Source organism: Neopelma chrysocephalum, unplaced genomic scaffold (genome assembly GCF_003984885.1).
Source record: "Neopelma chrysocephalum unplaced genomic scaffold, ASM398488v2 Primary Assembly neopelma1_25, whole genome shotgun sequence".
NCBI lineage: Eukaryota > Metazoa > Chordata > Aves > Passeriformes > Pipridae > Neopelma > Neopelma chrysocephalum.
This window is the reverse complement of record NW_020897694.1, coordinates 12,127,626-12,140,372: the sequence shown is the minus strand read 5'-3', so window position 1 is coordinate 12,140,372 and position 12,747 is coordinate 12,127,626. Positions and strand designations below refer to the sequence as shown.

General features: G+C 38.0%; 1 protein-coding gene across 3 annotated transcripts in view; it reads right to left on the bottom strand.

Moving 5' to 3' along the window:
• The window catches only part of TRPC4 (transient receptor potential cation channel subfamily C member 4), a 141,757-nt gene that overhangs the window by 54,002 nt on the left and 75,008 nt on the right, over nucleotides 1-12,747 (bottom strand). For all 3 annotated transcript variants that reach the window (XM_027674472.1, XM_027674471.1, XM_027674473.1), the window contains one exon: nucleotides 10,552-11,070. In XM_027674472.1, coding sequence (XP_027530273.1) covers nucleotides 10,552-11,070 — 519 coding nt within the window. The remainder of the gene's footprint in view (nucleotides 1-10,551; nucleotides 11,071-12,747) is intronic.

The following is a 12,747-nucleotide window of genomic DNA, read 5'->3' as shown; positions in this document are numbered from 1 at the left end:
ATCCTGGCTGAGCTCTCAGGAGGCCGGAGCTTCTTAGCTCCTCTCTGTAGTGCATACTGCACTTTAGGACTCTACTCAGTCCACCACCCCCTCCTCTTTCTCAGAGGGGTCTCTAGTGAGTTTGGGGGTTTTGGTTTGAGCCAGTTCTTACCCCCAGAACTCTGTCTGTGCCGTGGTCTCGATTCTCTTCCTGCTGCTGCTTTTCCTTCTCCTCAGACACCTCTGTGTCTGCCTTAGCTGCATACCGGCTTGTGTTCCTCCTTCTGGTCCTTATCAGTTGGCTTTTTGCCACTGCTCTTCGGACGCTGCTGTCTCCGCTGCTGCTCCGTCGTTGCTCCCAGCGTCTCCCACTTCTACTTACGGGGGAGAAAACTCCCCCAGCTCCTAGCCACAGGCACTCAGTCCAGCTAACACTGTTCCAAGTCCCTGCAGCCCCCCCCAACTGGGGCTGGGGGGCAGAGGCCCCCAAGGGGCCGGAGCCCCTTCTCCTCGTGGCCTCTACAACATGGCCACCCTTCTTCTCACAACAAGTATCACTGCTTCTCTTCCGGTCTCCAGAGATATGTTTATATTTTGCAGGAGCATTGATTGGGTCAAGCCCCAAGGGTCACCACCCCCTGGGGGTTACCACTTTCAGCTTCAGGGGGAAACCTGGTTCAAACCACTACACCCTTATAATTAAGTATTATTATATTTTATGAATAGCAGGCAGAGTAAAACATTTCCTTTTCCTTTTCACCCACCTAAAAATGAGCCAGACCCTGTTCTTGACCAATACAGCATAGGCATGTTGCACTTTGCAGACCTTCAGCAATTTCTACTTTCTGAAAATCTGCACTGGTCTTTCTCTCCCACAAATGTTAAGGACCTCACATTTATCTAATACTCAGGAATGAAACACATTCAAAAGAATAAAAGCTGTAAATTGATGGAATAAAGAATATGCTAGAGGATGTTCAACTCTGGATTTCTTTCTTCTCCTATTCATATGCATTCACCTTTGGCTTTTCCCTGTTCCCCAAAACATTCTGCAAAATCCTTCCTTATCAAGTCCTTGCTTATAGGCAAGTGCTCACCAACAAGTGAGACTATTCTGTCCATAATAAAAGAGTTTTCAATTTCTTAAAATCTTTTCTAGAAATGTCTTATTTTTGTAAAATATCTCAACAACAAACATATTTCAACACTGAGGAATGTCATCCTATTATTTGCAGAAGAAAGCCAAGTGTCTTCATAAGGACTTTTTGATAGTTTTGTGAAAATATTTTCTTTTATGTATGAAAAAAACCCTAGAAGTTCAAATGATAACACCCAAACTTGAGCATTATATGACTTTTAAAACACAAGCTCTTGTTTGTCATACCAGTGTCATATTCAACATCTATCTTAATTTTTTTACTTTAACTCCTGGATTTGTAAAGTTTAGAAAATATTATTCTCTATTCAATTGAACATAGTTCTGATCTCTCTGGAGACACGAGTGAGTTTCTCTAACAAGCATTTTTTTTTCTCATAAATCTTTTGTTTGATAATGGTTGTACATATCGATGGAGGCAATGGATGAAGAAGCCCTTCGCTATTTTAATCTTGATAGCTAAGACTTACAATATATCAAGGGGTAAGGAAGGAAGAGAAGAATGCTCTGTAGACATCTGGTAGAACAATGAGAAGATAGATTAAAAGAATGAGCAGAGAGGCCTAGAACAAGTTTGCTTTGGCTGTCTTGTTTTATTGTTCAATAAACATGCATCTTAATGGAGGAAGCCAGGCAGTGGAAAAGTTTGCATTATAACAGCATGCCAAAGCTTCAGTCAACATGTTCAAATTTGCCTCAACTGGTTAAGCAGTCACTCTTATTTTAGACCAATTACACCTAGCACAGGAAAGGCACAGTTACTTCTTGGACAGGAGGACAGAAGGCTTTGTGTAAGGGCCTCCTATGAGACACGTAAGAGGAGTTGCTTAATCTTGTCCTGTGATCTAAGGACAGGAAAAATAGAAAGAACAGAAAATTAGAAATATTTAACTATACTCCTGTTAGATGCCTGTATGAGCTATTTATGCTAAAAGGGCAGTTACCAGGGCTGAAATAATAAGAATTATTTAAAGCTCCTGAGCTTTGCCAAAATAGCTTGCAGTGGGGAGTGAAGCATAGCTGCTGGTGCAACTGTGGCAAAAGGTGTGTGGAGCAGGAATGAAGAGCTGCACAAGGGAAGGGTTGGCAGAAGTCAGGAATGGAGACCATGGGAGGAATGGAGACAGCCAGAAGATGCAAATCCCACAACAGCTCAGTCTGGGGCTCATCATCCAGACAAGCTAACTAACTTCAGCTGTGGGCTAGATGCTCTTGCAGGGGTGAGAAGAAAAACAGCCAGATCCCCAGAAATTACATGGAGGGAGGAAAGAGGGCTGTAAACTCCTACAGTTATAGGTTTACGTGTATAATGAAATCCTGTGTGCTACTTTATTTATTAACCTTGTTCAAGAGTTTTTTTTCTCTGAAGTTCTATTTCTCAAGCAAATGTTTTGTAATTCTAAGTAGAAAAAAAAAATAGCTCATGGTACTAAATCTACCCAGGTTTGTAGGGAAAATTTTAGGTGCATTAGTAGGGATGCCTTCAAACCAGAGTTGTGCACTGCTGGTTAGAGGTTTGGAATACTGGTTGTTCCTGTTTGAGGCAAACATCCCAGCACTATTTCTTATAAGGAAGACATGGAAAAGGAATAGAAATGAGATATTTCCACTGTACTTCATTAACAGTAAGTCTCCTCTTTGAGTTAATTACTTCTAGCAAGGGTTCAAACTAAAAAGACATTGGTGTCAATTCATGAACAGTTTTACTAGAACTGTGATGCGAGGCTTGCAGCTTGTGTGTAGCATATAGGATTCAAAGGTTATTGATGCCTTCTGAGACATTGTTAATTAGTTATTGCTGAGATTCATTTCCCCTTATGTGGGCTCTAAGTCTTCAGAATTTGAAATCTCTGTTACCACAGGGTAGAAACTGCAGTTGATGCAATAACTTGTCTAACTCACATCTACATTTTCAGTGCCTAGTGAAGTAATTCTTCTGACTGAAGCACCCTGTTTCCCTACTCAGCCAAGAGAGAGATGTCTCTGGAGTTAACTTACAAGTCTTATCTTGAGCAGATAGGATCCCCCTCTGTGCATACCTTTGTCTTTTGACCATACAAGGAATTTGCTCACATACTCTAGGAGAATTGCTTCACCACAACTAAATGCTGTATTTAGTAGATGTGCCCTGTGATTTAAGAATACTTTTCTTAGCAGCAATAAGTACAGCTTCCACAGGGAGATCCACACTTCATTTAGTCCTAGTTTGACTAACTTGATTTCCTTCTATAACAAGGTGACCTGCTTACTGGATGAGGGAAAGGCTGTGGATGTTGTTCACCTGGACCTTAGTAAAGTCTTTCACACCATTTCCCACATCATTCTCCTGAAGAAACTGGAAGCTCATTGCCTGGATTGGCTAACCTTCACAGGTTAAAAACCCTGTCTGGATGGCCGGGCCCAGAGAATGGTGGTGAATGGAGTTATATCCAGATAGTGTCTGGTCACTATCACTAGAGCTCAGTATTGGGGCCGTTCCTGTTAATTCTCTTTATCAATGACCTGGATGAGGGGATCAAGTGCAGTTTTCAGATGTCAAGTAGGGTTGGAGTGTTGATCTGCTGGCAAGTAGGAAGGTTCTACAGAGGGATCTGGACAGGCTGGATCGATGGATTGAGGCCAGTGGTATGAGGTTCAACAAGACTAAGTGCCAGGTCCTGCACTTGGGTCACAACAACCCCATGCAGCACTACAGGCTAGGGGGAGAGTTAATGGAAAGCTGCTCTGCACAAAAGGACCTGGGGGTGCTGGTTGATAGAAGATGAACATGAGCCAGCAGTATGCCCAGATGTCCAGGAAGGCCAATGGCATACTGGGCTGTATCAAGAACAGTGTGACCAGCAGGACCAGGGCAGTGATCATTCCCTGCACTCAGCACTGATGAGGCCACACCTTGAATTCTAAGTTCAGCTTTGGACTCCTCACTACAAGAAGGACATTGAGGTACTGGAGCATGTTCAGAGAAGGACAATGAAGCCGGTAAAGGGTCCGGAGCGCAAGTGTTATGAGGAGTGGCTGAGGGAATTGGGGTTATTTAGCCTGGAAAGAAAAGGCTCAGGAGAGACCTTATCACTCTCTACAACTACTTGAATGGAGGTTGTGGTGAGGTGGATGTAGGTCTCTTCTCCCAAGTAACAAGTGATAGAATGAGAGGAAATGGCCTCAAGTTGCATCAGGGAGGTTTAGACTGGATATTAGGAAAAAATTCTTTACCGAAACAGTTGTCAAGAACTGGAACAGGCTCTTCAGGGAAGCAGTAGAGTCACTGTCCCTGGAGGTATTTAAAAGACATGTAGATGTGGCACCTAGGGACATGGTTTAGTGGTGGAGTTTGTAGTGCTGGGTTAATGGTTGGTTGATCCTAAAGGTCTTTTCCAACCAAAATGATTCTATAATCAATTAGAGGAAGACTTTAAGTATGTGTAGCGGATAAGCTACTTACATAACTCATACTATTTAACAATCTGTGGAGTCCTTATCTATAAACACAGAGACTTTTACATGATTTACAAAGCAAACATATGACCTGGTTTAGAGTACCTGGCTCTTTCCTGAAAAGATGTTTATCAAACTTTTGGAATACTGTGGCTGAGAGTCTGCAGAAATGGGTCTTTTGGATACATGGACCCAAATGTGCATATATCACTCCTCTCAGTTATGTGATTCTTAGACTAAACATCTCTTCCTTTGGTGTCAAAAATGTCCAAATATTATCAGAGTCTGTTTTTTGTGAGGTTTTGTTATTTTTTACAGGGAGACTTGTGAGTGCACCTTTGCAGTCTTTTGACAAATATTCATATACACAGTGACTTGCTACACATGGCTGCTGTGTCTCTGCTTATGTTTCAGGTGTGGGGTTTTTTTAAACATAGGATGGTTCTTAAGATACTGTGTTTCCAAAGTAATTCCTGCTTGCAGAGTTGGTAATTCAGGTTTTTGCATCTAAAAGATTTTTAATGAGAAATCCATTAAAATTAAAAATTAAAAACACTACTAAGAACATGGGAACTTTTGGTTTCAGTACTTTAAAATTATTTTCTCTAGGCATTGCTGAGAGACTTAATTTTGAAAAGGTAATTCTTGCTTTCTGTCATGCAAGATATATTGGTTTCTATAGTAATATGATATGGATAATATTAGGTATAAGAATTTCATTCTCCAAACTGTTAAAAGTCCAAGTGGAGTAAGAAGAAACTGTAGACAAACAAAATCCTTTATTGAAAGAACGTGTTTTGACATCAACCTGAAAATACACATTTGAAATGATTTGGCATGTTTTTTTCATTGAAAATCTCACTGAATTTTTGAAATTATGTAAAACATTTCCATTTACTAAGTCTGTATTTTGCATAAAAACCTAGAAAGAACTGATGATTGCATTTTAAAAAGTCCTCTTTTGAGCAAAAAGCAAACAGATGGTTTTTATTATCAAAAACAAACAACTTTCTTTTTTATCCTGTAGCATCATTTTTCCAGAAAACAAGACTGAGCTATGAAATCTAACTATCATATTTTGTATTTAAGATTTAATCTAGTCTGAACTGATTTCCCCAAAATATTTTCCCTGAAATTCTTTCTAATAAAGACTGTGCTCTTGTTAAATCTAAACGTTTTTAAACGTGTGAAATTGTTAAACCCACTCCCTCTTTAATGCTGCCCCTTTGCCAGTCCAGGGTCTGCAGCTGCTCGCAACTCAGCAAAACAGGGCCTGCCTCCGGGAAGGGGAAGCTGCTAGAAGGTCAACTAGGGGTATTTGGAAGAGTTCTAGTAGTTAAGCAGCTGCATGTTTGGTAAACATTGGGAGAAATGAAAATTTAGAAATAGTTCTATGTTTTAAATCAAACCTTTTAAAAAGTTAATTCATGATCAGGAAAAATACCCCTCCAGAATTTTAGAAAATTCAGTCCTTCCTTCTTTAGATACATCTCAACATGATACATAACACTGTAAGGAGGCTATACAAACTATGCATTTAGTTTGGGTTTTTAAAGATAAAAGCAGAAAAAAACTTATTAAAATGTTTCCAGAGTGTCAAACTGAAATCTGCAGAATTTAACCTGTTTACATCCAGATAATAAGTATTCCAAATTTACCAATAATCTTGTATTTAGTGAGGAAGGGAAAGATGATCAGCATAAACTAAGAACGGAAAAGATAAAGAAAAGAAAAAAACAAAACCAAACCAAACCAGCTAGCATTTATTTCTTTTGAAAAGTGAAAGAGAAAAGGTTGTTACATACTTTAAATTTCATATTTCCTCTGTGTTGATATCAGAATGTCTAATAAAAAAGCACAATGAGACAGTACTGCCAATAATTATAACCTCATCCTGTTACTATGTTTAAGTTTATACAGCTACAGTTTAAATGGCATGGGACAGTTAGTATGAGGTGAAATGAAACAGAGGTATAAATTACTTGTATAAGTATTTAAATTCCACTAATTCAACTTACTGTGAAACAAGAGGATATTGATTCAGTCTATTTATCTCCTCTCTTCTGTATTTCACATATAAGGGAAAATTAGTAAGCATTGTAGTAAGCACTTTTTAATATTTTTGTCGTTATATAATTAACACCTAAATAGAATCTAAAACAAAGTTAACTGAAGAGTGAGAGACACGGATTTTGCTGTGATTTCTCTATTAAAAACTCTCAGTATAGGAGAGAGAACATGCAGTTCACAATGAGTGGCAAAGACAACTGTCTTCTAATCATTAAAGACTGCTACTATGCTCTGCTACTTAATTGCATTTTTGCACCAGAGGTTTGAAATATTTACTTGAGCTCAGATTTTCTTGTGAATCATACACACATTTGGGGAGTTCCCTTCTATATCCTTGAGTGAAGCGGCAGTTAAATCAGATAACATTTTTATTTGGTTCAGAAAAATGGGAAACTTATTTCTCATTGCACATTATGTGCTTAGAATGAATAGAATGAACAGAATCCAGAGCAAGGAAATTGTGACAGCCTTTATAAAACCAAGCTCTCCCTTAGTTGAGATAATATCATACAGCAGATAATTGGACAACAAAATGTTTGTGCCCAGTGCAGGGTGGCTGCATGACTTCAGAGAATCTCCCTTTTCTGCTGCTGGTTTTAGACCAGGCAACAGTAGGTGTCAGAAACAGGCACCATAAGCATCAGCAATGTGTCTGTGCTTAAAATCAAACAGCATCACTGGTGCAAAATGAACAGAAAAAAAAGGTACCTTGGATGTTCTATCCTATGTGCTGTGCTAAAAAGAAATTGCGGGCAAGCACACAAAACGTACGTCCTGGCAGATACTCTCTAGTTCTGCCACATAACTGTGAACAGATGTTATCCACAGTCTTGCCAGACATTATCCCACAGTGTAAACTTGAAAGTATAAATCTCTTTCAGTATCATCAGTTATTAATGAAAGAAGATAGATGGTTTTATTGGGGAAGTTTCTTTCTTGACGATACACAGAGGGTTACCTCTGACATGACTCCATGGACTAAGAATTGATACAACTGAGATGCCTTTTGCCAGTATATGAATGAGAATCACAGTATTATGTCAAGTGAGAAAGGAATGGAAATGCAGAGATGAGCAACTTGTAGTGAAGAGAATCTCAAATCCAATTGCCATAAGGTTTTTGGTTTGTCAAAGGTCCACTTCAGGGGCAAAGTGGTGAATATGAACAATATAGACAGCTCTGAGGAAGAATGTACTTTCTTAATTTCCGTACAAAATAACACAGGTGGTACCAGGGGCCTGCAGACCACTACACCAAGCACTGCTTAATCACTTATATTTTAAGAGTTCATTACAAGGCATTTCTAGATTTACATTTTAAACACCATGTTGTCTGGAAAGCTCCTCAACAACTCCAAGCTTGGTAATGATCTTTTCACATTTGTCAATTTTCCTTTCTTTACACAATGAAAATTCTTCAGCATCCACTTGTTTGCTTCTACAAGTACCCTTAATATTCTGTTCCACCCAATCTTGTGTCTCGAGATTAAACGAAGTCATATTATCCAAAGCCTACTCCACTCCTTTACAAGGCTTACTTCTAATATGTTTCATATCCACTTGTTTACAATGCCCAAAGGAATTGCTTCCAATAATTTCTAGTGTTATTTTCAACTTGAAAGGAAAAAAAGTAATCCTTAACTCCTGAGCTCTTAATCATTAAAACAATACAAAAGGACACATGTTCTAATTTTATTTGTCCACATTCATCACTATTTTGTCACTTTCAGATGCCATTTTTGGACTTACAACTGGATATTCTGGACAACCAGACATGATTTCTTACTCATGGAACTCTGAACTCAGCCCCAATATGGTGTTATAATGTCCTTAGCTAATAGCATGAATAAAGGTTGAGATGTTAGGAGTGGTAAGATAAGAGGGGAAGACAACACATTATTATCTGTTTTCGTTGGGGGGGCATTTTAAGAAATAGAAATTGTAGTTGTTAAGTCTGGAACAGTACCATCTGAAAATAATCTTCAAAAGCAGTGACTATATTGTCTAAAATGTTATACTATCAAGAGCTTCTGGTTGGGTTCTAGTGCCCGAGCTGAAAGAATCTGAAGACCCTGGAGGCTGCTGTATTCAGTGTCAGTTGTAACATCCTTAACACAAGAAATAGAAAGACCCATTTGATGTATTTTCTTCATGATCTGTATGCACCAGGACAGCCAGAATCCAAGCAATCGTTATGCCTGAGGTAAGTTTCTTGATCTTAGAGCTGCACCTACTAGAATATTGTTCTAATAATCAGAAATAAAATGACTGAATAGTTAAAGTGGCTACCGTTTGCTCCATCATCCAGTATGGAATACATATAAGAACACAGCAAAAGAATCTAATAAAACTTGATTTTACTTCACCAAGACTCAAGTGGTAGGGATAGGGGAAAATATTTATAGAAATTAAAAATGTGTGTAAAGTATAAAAGATCCAGTGATTTGTAATTGTTTCACAAAATCAGTATTGTTTTAATGTTTGCTATTATGAAGAATCAATGATGTAATCAGCTGTATTACTGCAACTTAATAAAGCACAGGAATCAGATGCAACTACAAAAAATATTTCACCATACATGTGTTTATCACTGTCTCTATCTCAAATTAAGAAAATTCAAGCTCTTTGTTAAGATTTAAAAGAAAAAAAAACAAACAATGAGAGGTCAGAATTTTATTTCAATGCATGAATCCTTGAGAAAACAGAAGTCCAAGCCTGATTTTCTTAAATGACTGTAAGACAAGATTGGCACTGGCATTTCAAGAAACAGTAGTTGTTAAGTCTGGCAAAATATCATCTGAAAATAATTTATGAAGGCAGTGAATATGGTGCCTAAAACATTATACTATAAAACATAAAATTATACATTTCCTGGAGGAGAAAACGCTTATTAGAAGACTTATGATGTCAGATACCAAATGAAAATTTTTCCAGCAGAACTTCAGTAGGTCCTTACCTTTAATGGTAGTTTCTTAGGATTACTAAATTGTATTTCAAATGGACAAAAGAATCATTGCACATTTAATTATTATTTCTGCAAACCTTTCTAACATACTTAGTATATTAACACATTTACTATTATATTTTGCAGAACAGAAATTTAGCAGTGATAGACAGACTAGCTCAATATAACACAGAAGTTTCTTAAGCATTTCCCATAATTTGTATGAACAAGTACTATCTAATTACTAACAGCATTTATTTTGCCTATAGACTTCCACAGTTCAGCTGACTTTGTATGTACAGGTTCCAAATAGGATCATACAACACATTCTGACATGAATCTGCTTCTTTTGCTTTTGTATGCACAAAGAACTTCAGTATTTAAGATATGCAGACATCCTCTGATTACAACTGCAGTGAAGCAAACAGGAATTTTCAACTATCATGGAAACCAATACCCAGGTATTTCCACTTTGGATTCTTTATGAAAAATAATTTCAATGTCGACATTTTTGGGAATCATGCATTGCTACTTATCTTCTGTTTCCATATCTATTTCTAGTAGCTATTTTTTGAGAAAACTTCTCTATAGAGGTACCTGTAGTATGTGTTTAAGCACATAGCCTCCTTTTTGTCAGACACTTGTTAAAGGTAATTTGATATTTCTTATCCTATTACTGAAAAGCACTTCAGAGCACAACCACTGGAGACTATATCTATTCAGGTGTAAAATAAAAAGAAGTTTCACAGAATCTGTCCCATAAGAGAACATTTCAAATTCTGATACTATCAAACTGTAACAACTACTCAAATTCATCTAATTAAAACTATACAAAAAGCAGAAATCTGGTAGAACAAACAAAATAAAACACAAGCAGCAATCTGTCTCAGTTAAAAGGATGAATTTCAGGCTCTTATCTGTCACATTACTACTAGTGAATATGCTTAAATATTCTCCAGCACACTCACCTCTTTTTGACGGTATTTAATTGCCAGTTTCAGTCTTGCAAGATCATTACCACTTTGTTCTTCTATCAAGCTATTATCATCTCTGTAATTAAGAATAATTTCCAATTCCCTGGAACTCCGTGTCTGATCCAGGAGATCTTTTGCAAATTGCTTGCATTGCCGTGACAGTTCCTCATACTCTGACTTAAATTCATTTTCGACTTTACTCAGTTCCTGCAGCTCCCAGCTCAGTTGAAAAGCAGTAAGGAAAGGGTCCTCACTGGACAAAGCAATCAACGATGGGCTCGCCAGAGCCTTGTAGATATTGAGTCTGGACCGAGAGTGGCGGAGGCTGTCCACATCTGAACTTGAGACACATTCAACACAGTTACAGCGGACCTCGTGTGGCCTGGGCACAGAAACCCCTTTCTGCACAAGTAGCTTTATGATTTCGTAATTGTTGGTGTGGGCAGCCAGAATAATAGGTGTGATATCTGGCGTAAATTCTGAAAACTGCTTGTCCAGAAGCACTGGTGGCACCTGTGAAAAAAAAGCAAAAACTCTTACAGGCCTCTTCATTGAAGAAGAGTTATAGAAAATTAAGCTACAATTGGTTTACCAGGTAATACACCAACTGATGGATCTTTGCTACTGGCCAGAGTTGAAGGAAACACTTTAAACGCAACAATTCAATTAGCTAAAATAGCCTCTTTCCAGTTAATAAATTACTATAGACAGGGTGTGCTTTTTCATAGAACCTTTTTGTATGTAAACAATCCATGGGCAACCATTCTTTAGAGCAAATTATTAGATAAACAAGGAAGAGTCAAACACAAATGCTCCTGTCAGGTCCCTTGAAGTGAGAAAGACGGAAATGCTTTCTCATCTCTCCATGGTTCATCTCAGTTTTATAGGGAAGAAAGAATCATGGGGGAATAACCATTATTCTCTGAAGGAAGCAGTGAACAGGACGTAGGCAAGTTAGAGTTATAAAATAAAATAGGCAAGTAAGTGAGAAAGAAAATACATGTTTTCTTAAACAGAATGTTGAAAATAAGACTGCGTAGAGAGAGAAACAGATACCTGCTGCAAAGAGCTTAACATCTTAAGGTTCAGTTCTACATTCACATGCATGAAGCAACATATTCTATAGACAAAGTTGGTAGAAAAAGAGGAGTTAGTAGGAAAAGGGTTCCAAGAGATCATGTTTAAAGCCTCTTTTGATGTGCATTTCTGTATTTTCAGAAGACTGAATTTTCAGAAGACTTTCATTTTAAGCTTGTTTCTTTATTTTAAACTCCCAGGCTATAAAGTCTTTCCCAAGTCAAGACAATTCATTAGACCAGTAAGGTTAAGCATATAGGTGTAATTAGCCAATGTCAATAAAAAAAAAATGGTATTGGCATCATCACTTACAGATTGCCTTTGGTCCCCAGCTCAATAACCAAATACAAACTCAATCCACATGTGAGAGGTGCTCTGACTGATGCTCTTTTAGGAGGAAATAAAAATGAAAACATTTGACTCAAAGGTATCTGAAGGCTAGGAAAATAGATGGCCACTGCAGGGAGGAAAAAATGTTTGACAGCACCACGACCATGTTGTCAGGTGGAAAAAAAACCAAATACACAGAAGAAAAGTTAACAGGAAAAAGGTAAAGCATGTGAGAACAGCATAAGAATGAATTGAAATGAGCTGTTTAGAGCCTTGGGAAGGAAAGAAGAGAAAATGAAATGCACAGATTCTGACAGAAACTCAATTAAGCTTAAAATATATGGTATCCTGTGGATATAAAATAAATAAATAAATATAAAAATAAATATATAAATAAAATCCATGGATCCTGGATCACCTCTCCAACCCCCTTTCTAATGAAGACATTGTCTATTTTGTGCACTTTTTAGCTATTCTGCATGTAAAACAGTTCACAATTGTTCAATGGGACAGGGTCCACATCTAAGATTTCCCATGTTTGTGGCTGTAAAACAGGGACCTGAAGAATTAAGTAGCTGAATGAGAGAATTACTTTGGTAGGTGGCCCCTTAAATGGGAGTGGTAAAATGGGGCGGAAAGTCAAGACTGGAGATCTGGCATTCAGGACTGTAATTACAAATCTCTAGTGAAGCAATCCCTGCCTGTCCATAGGGTATCGCTGCCCTCGAGTACCGGTGCCGGATTGTGAGAAGGTATGTGGAGTCAACAGACAGAAATCCCTTC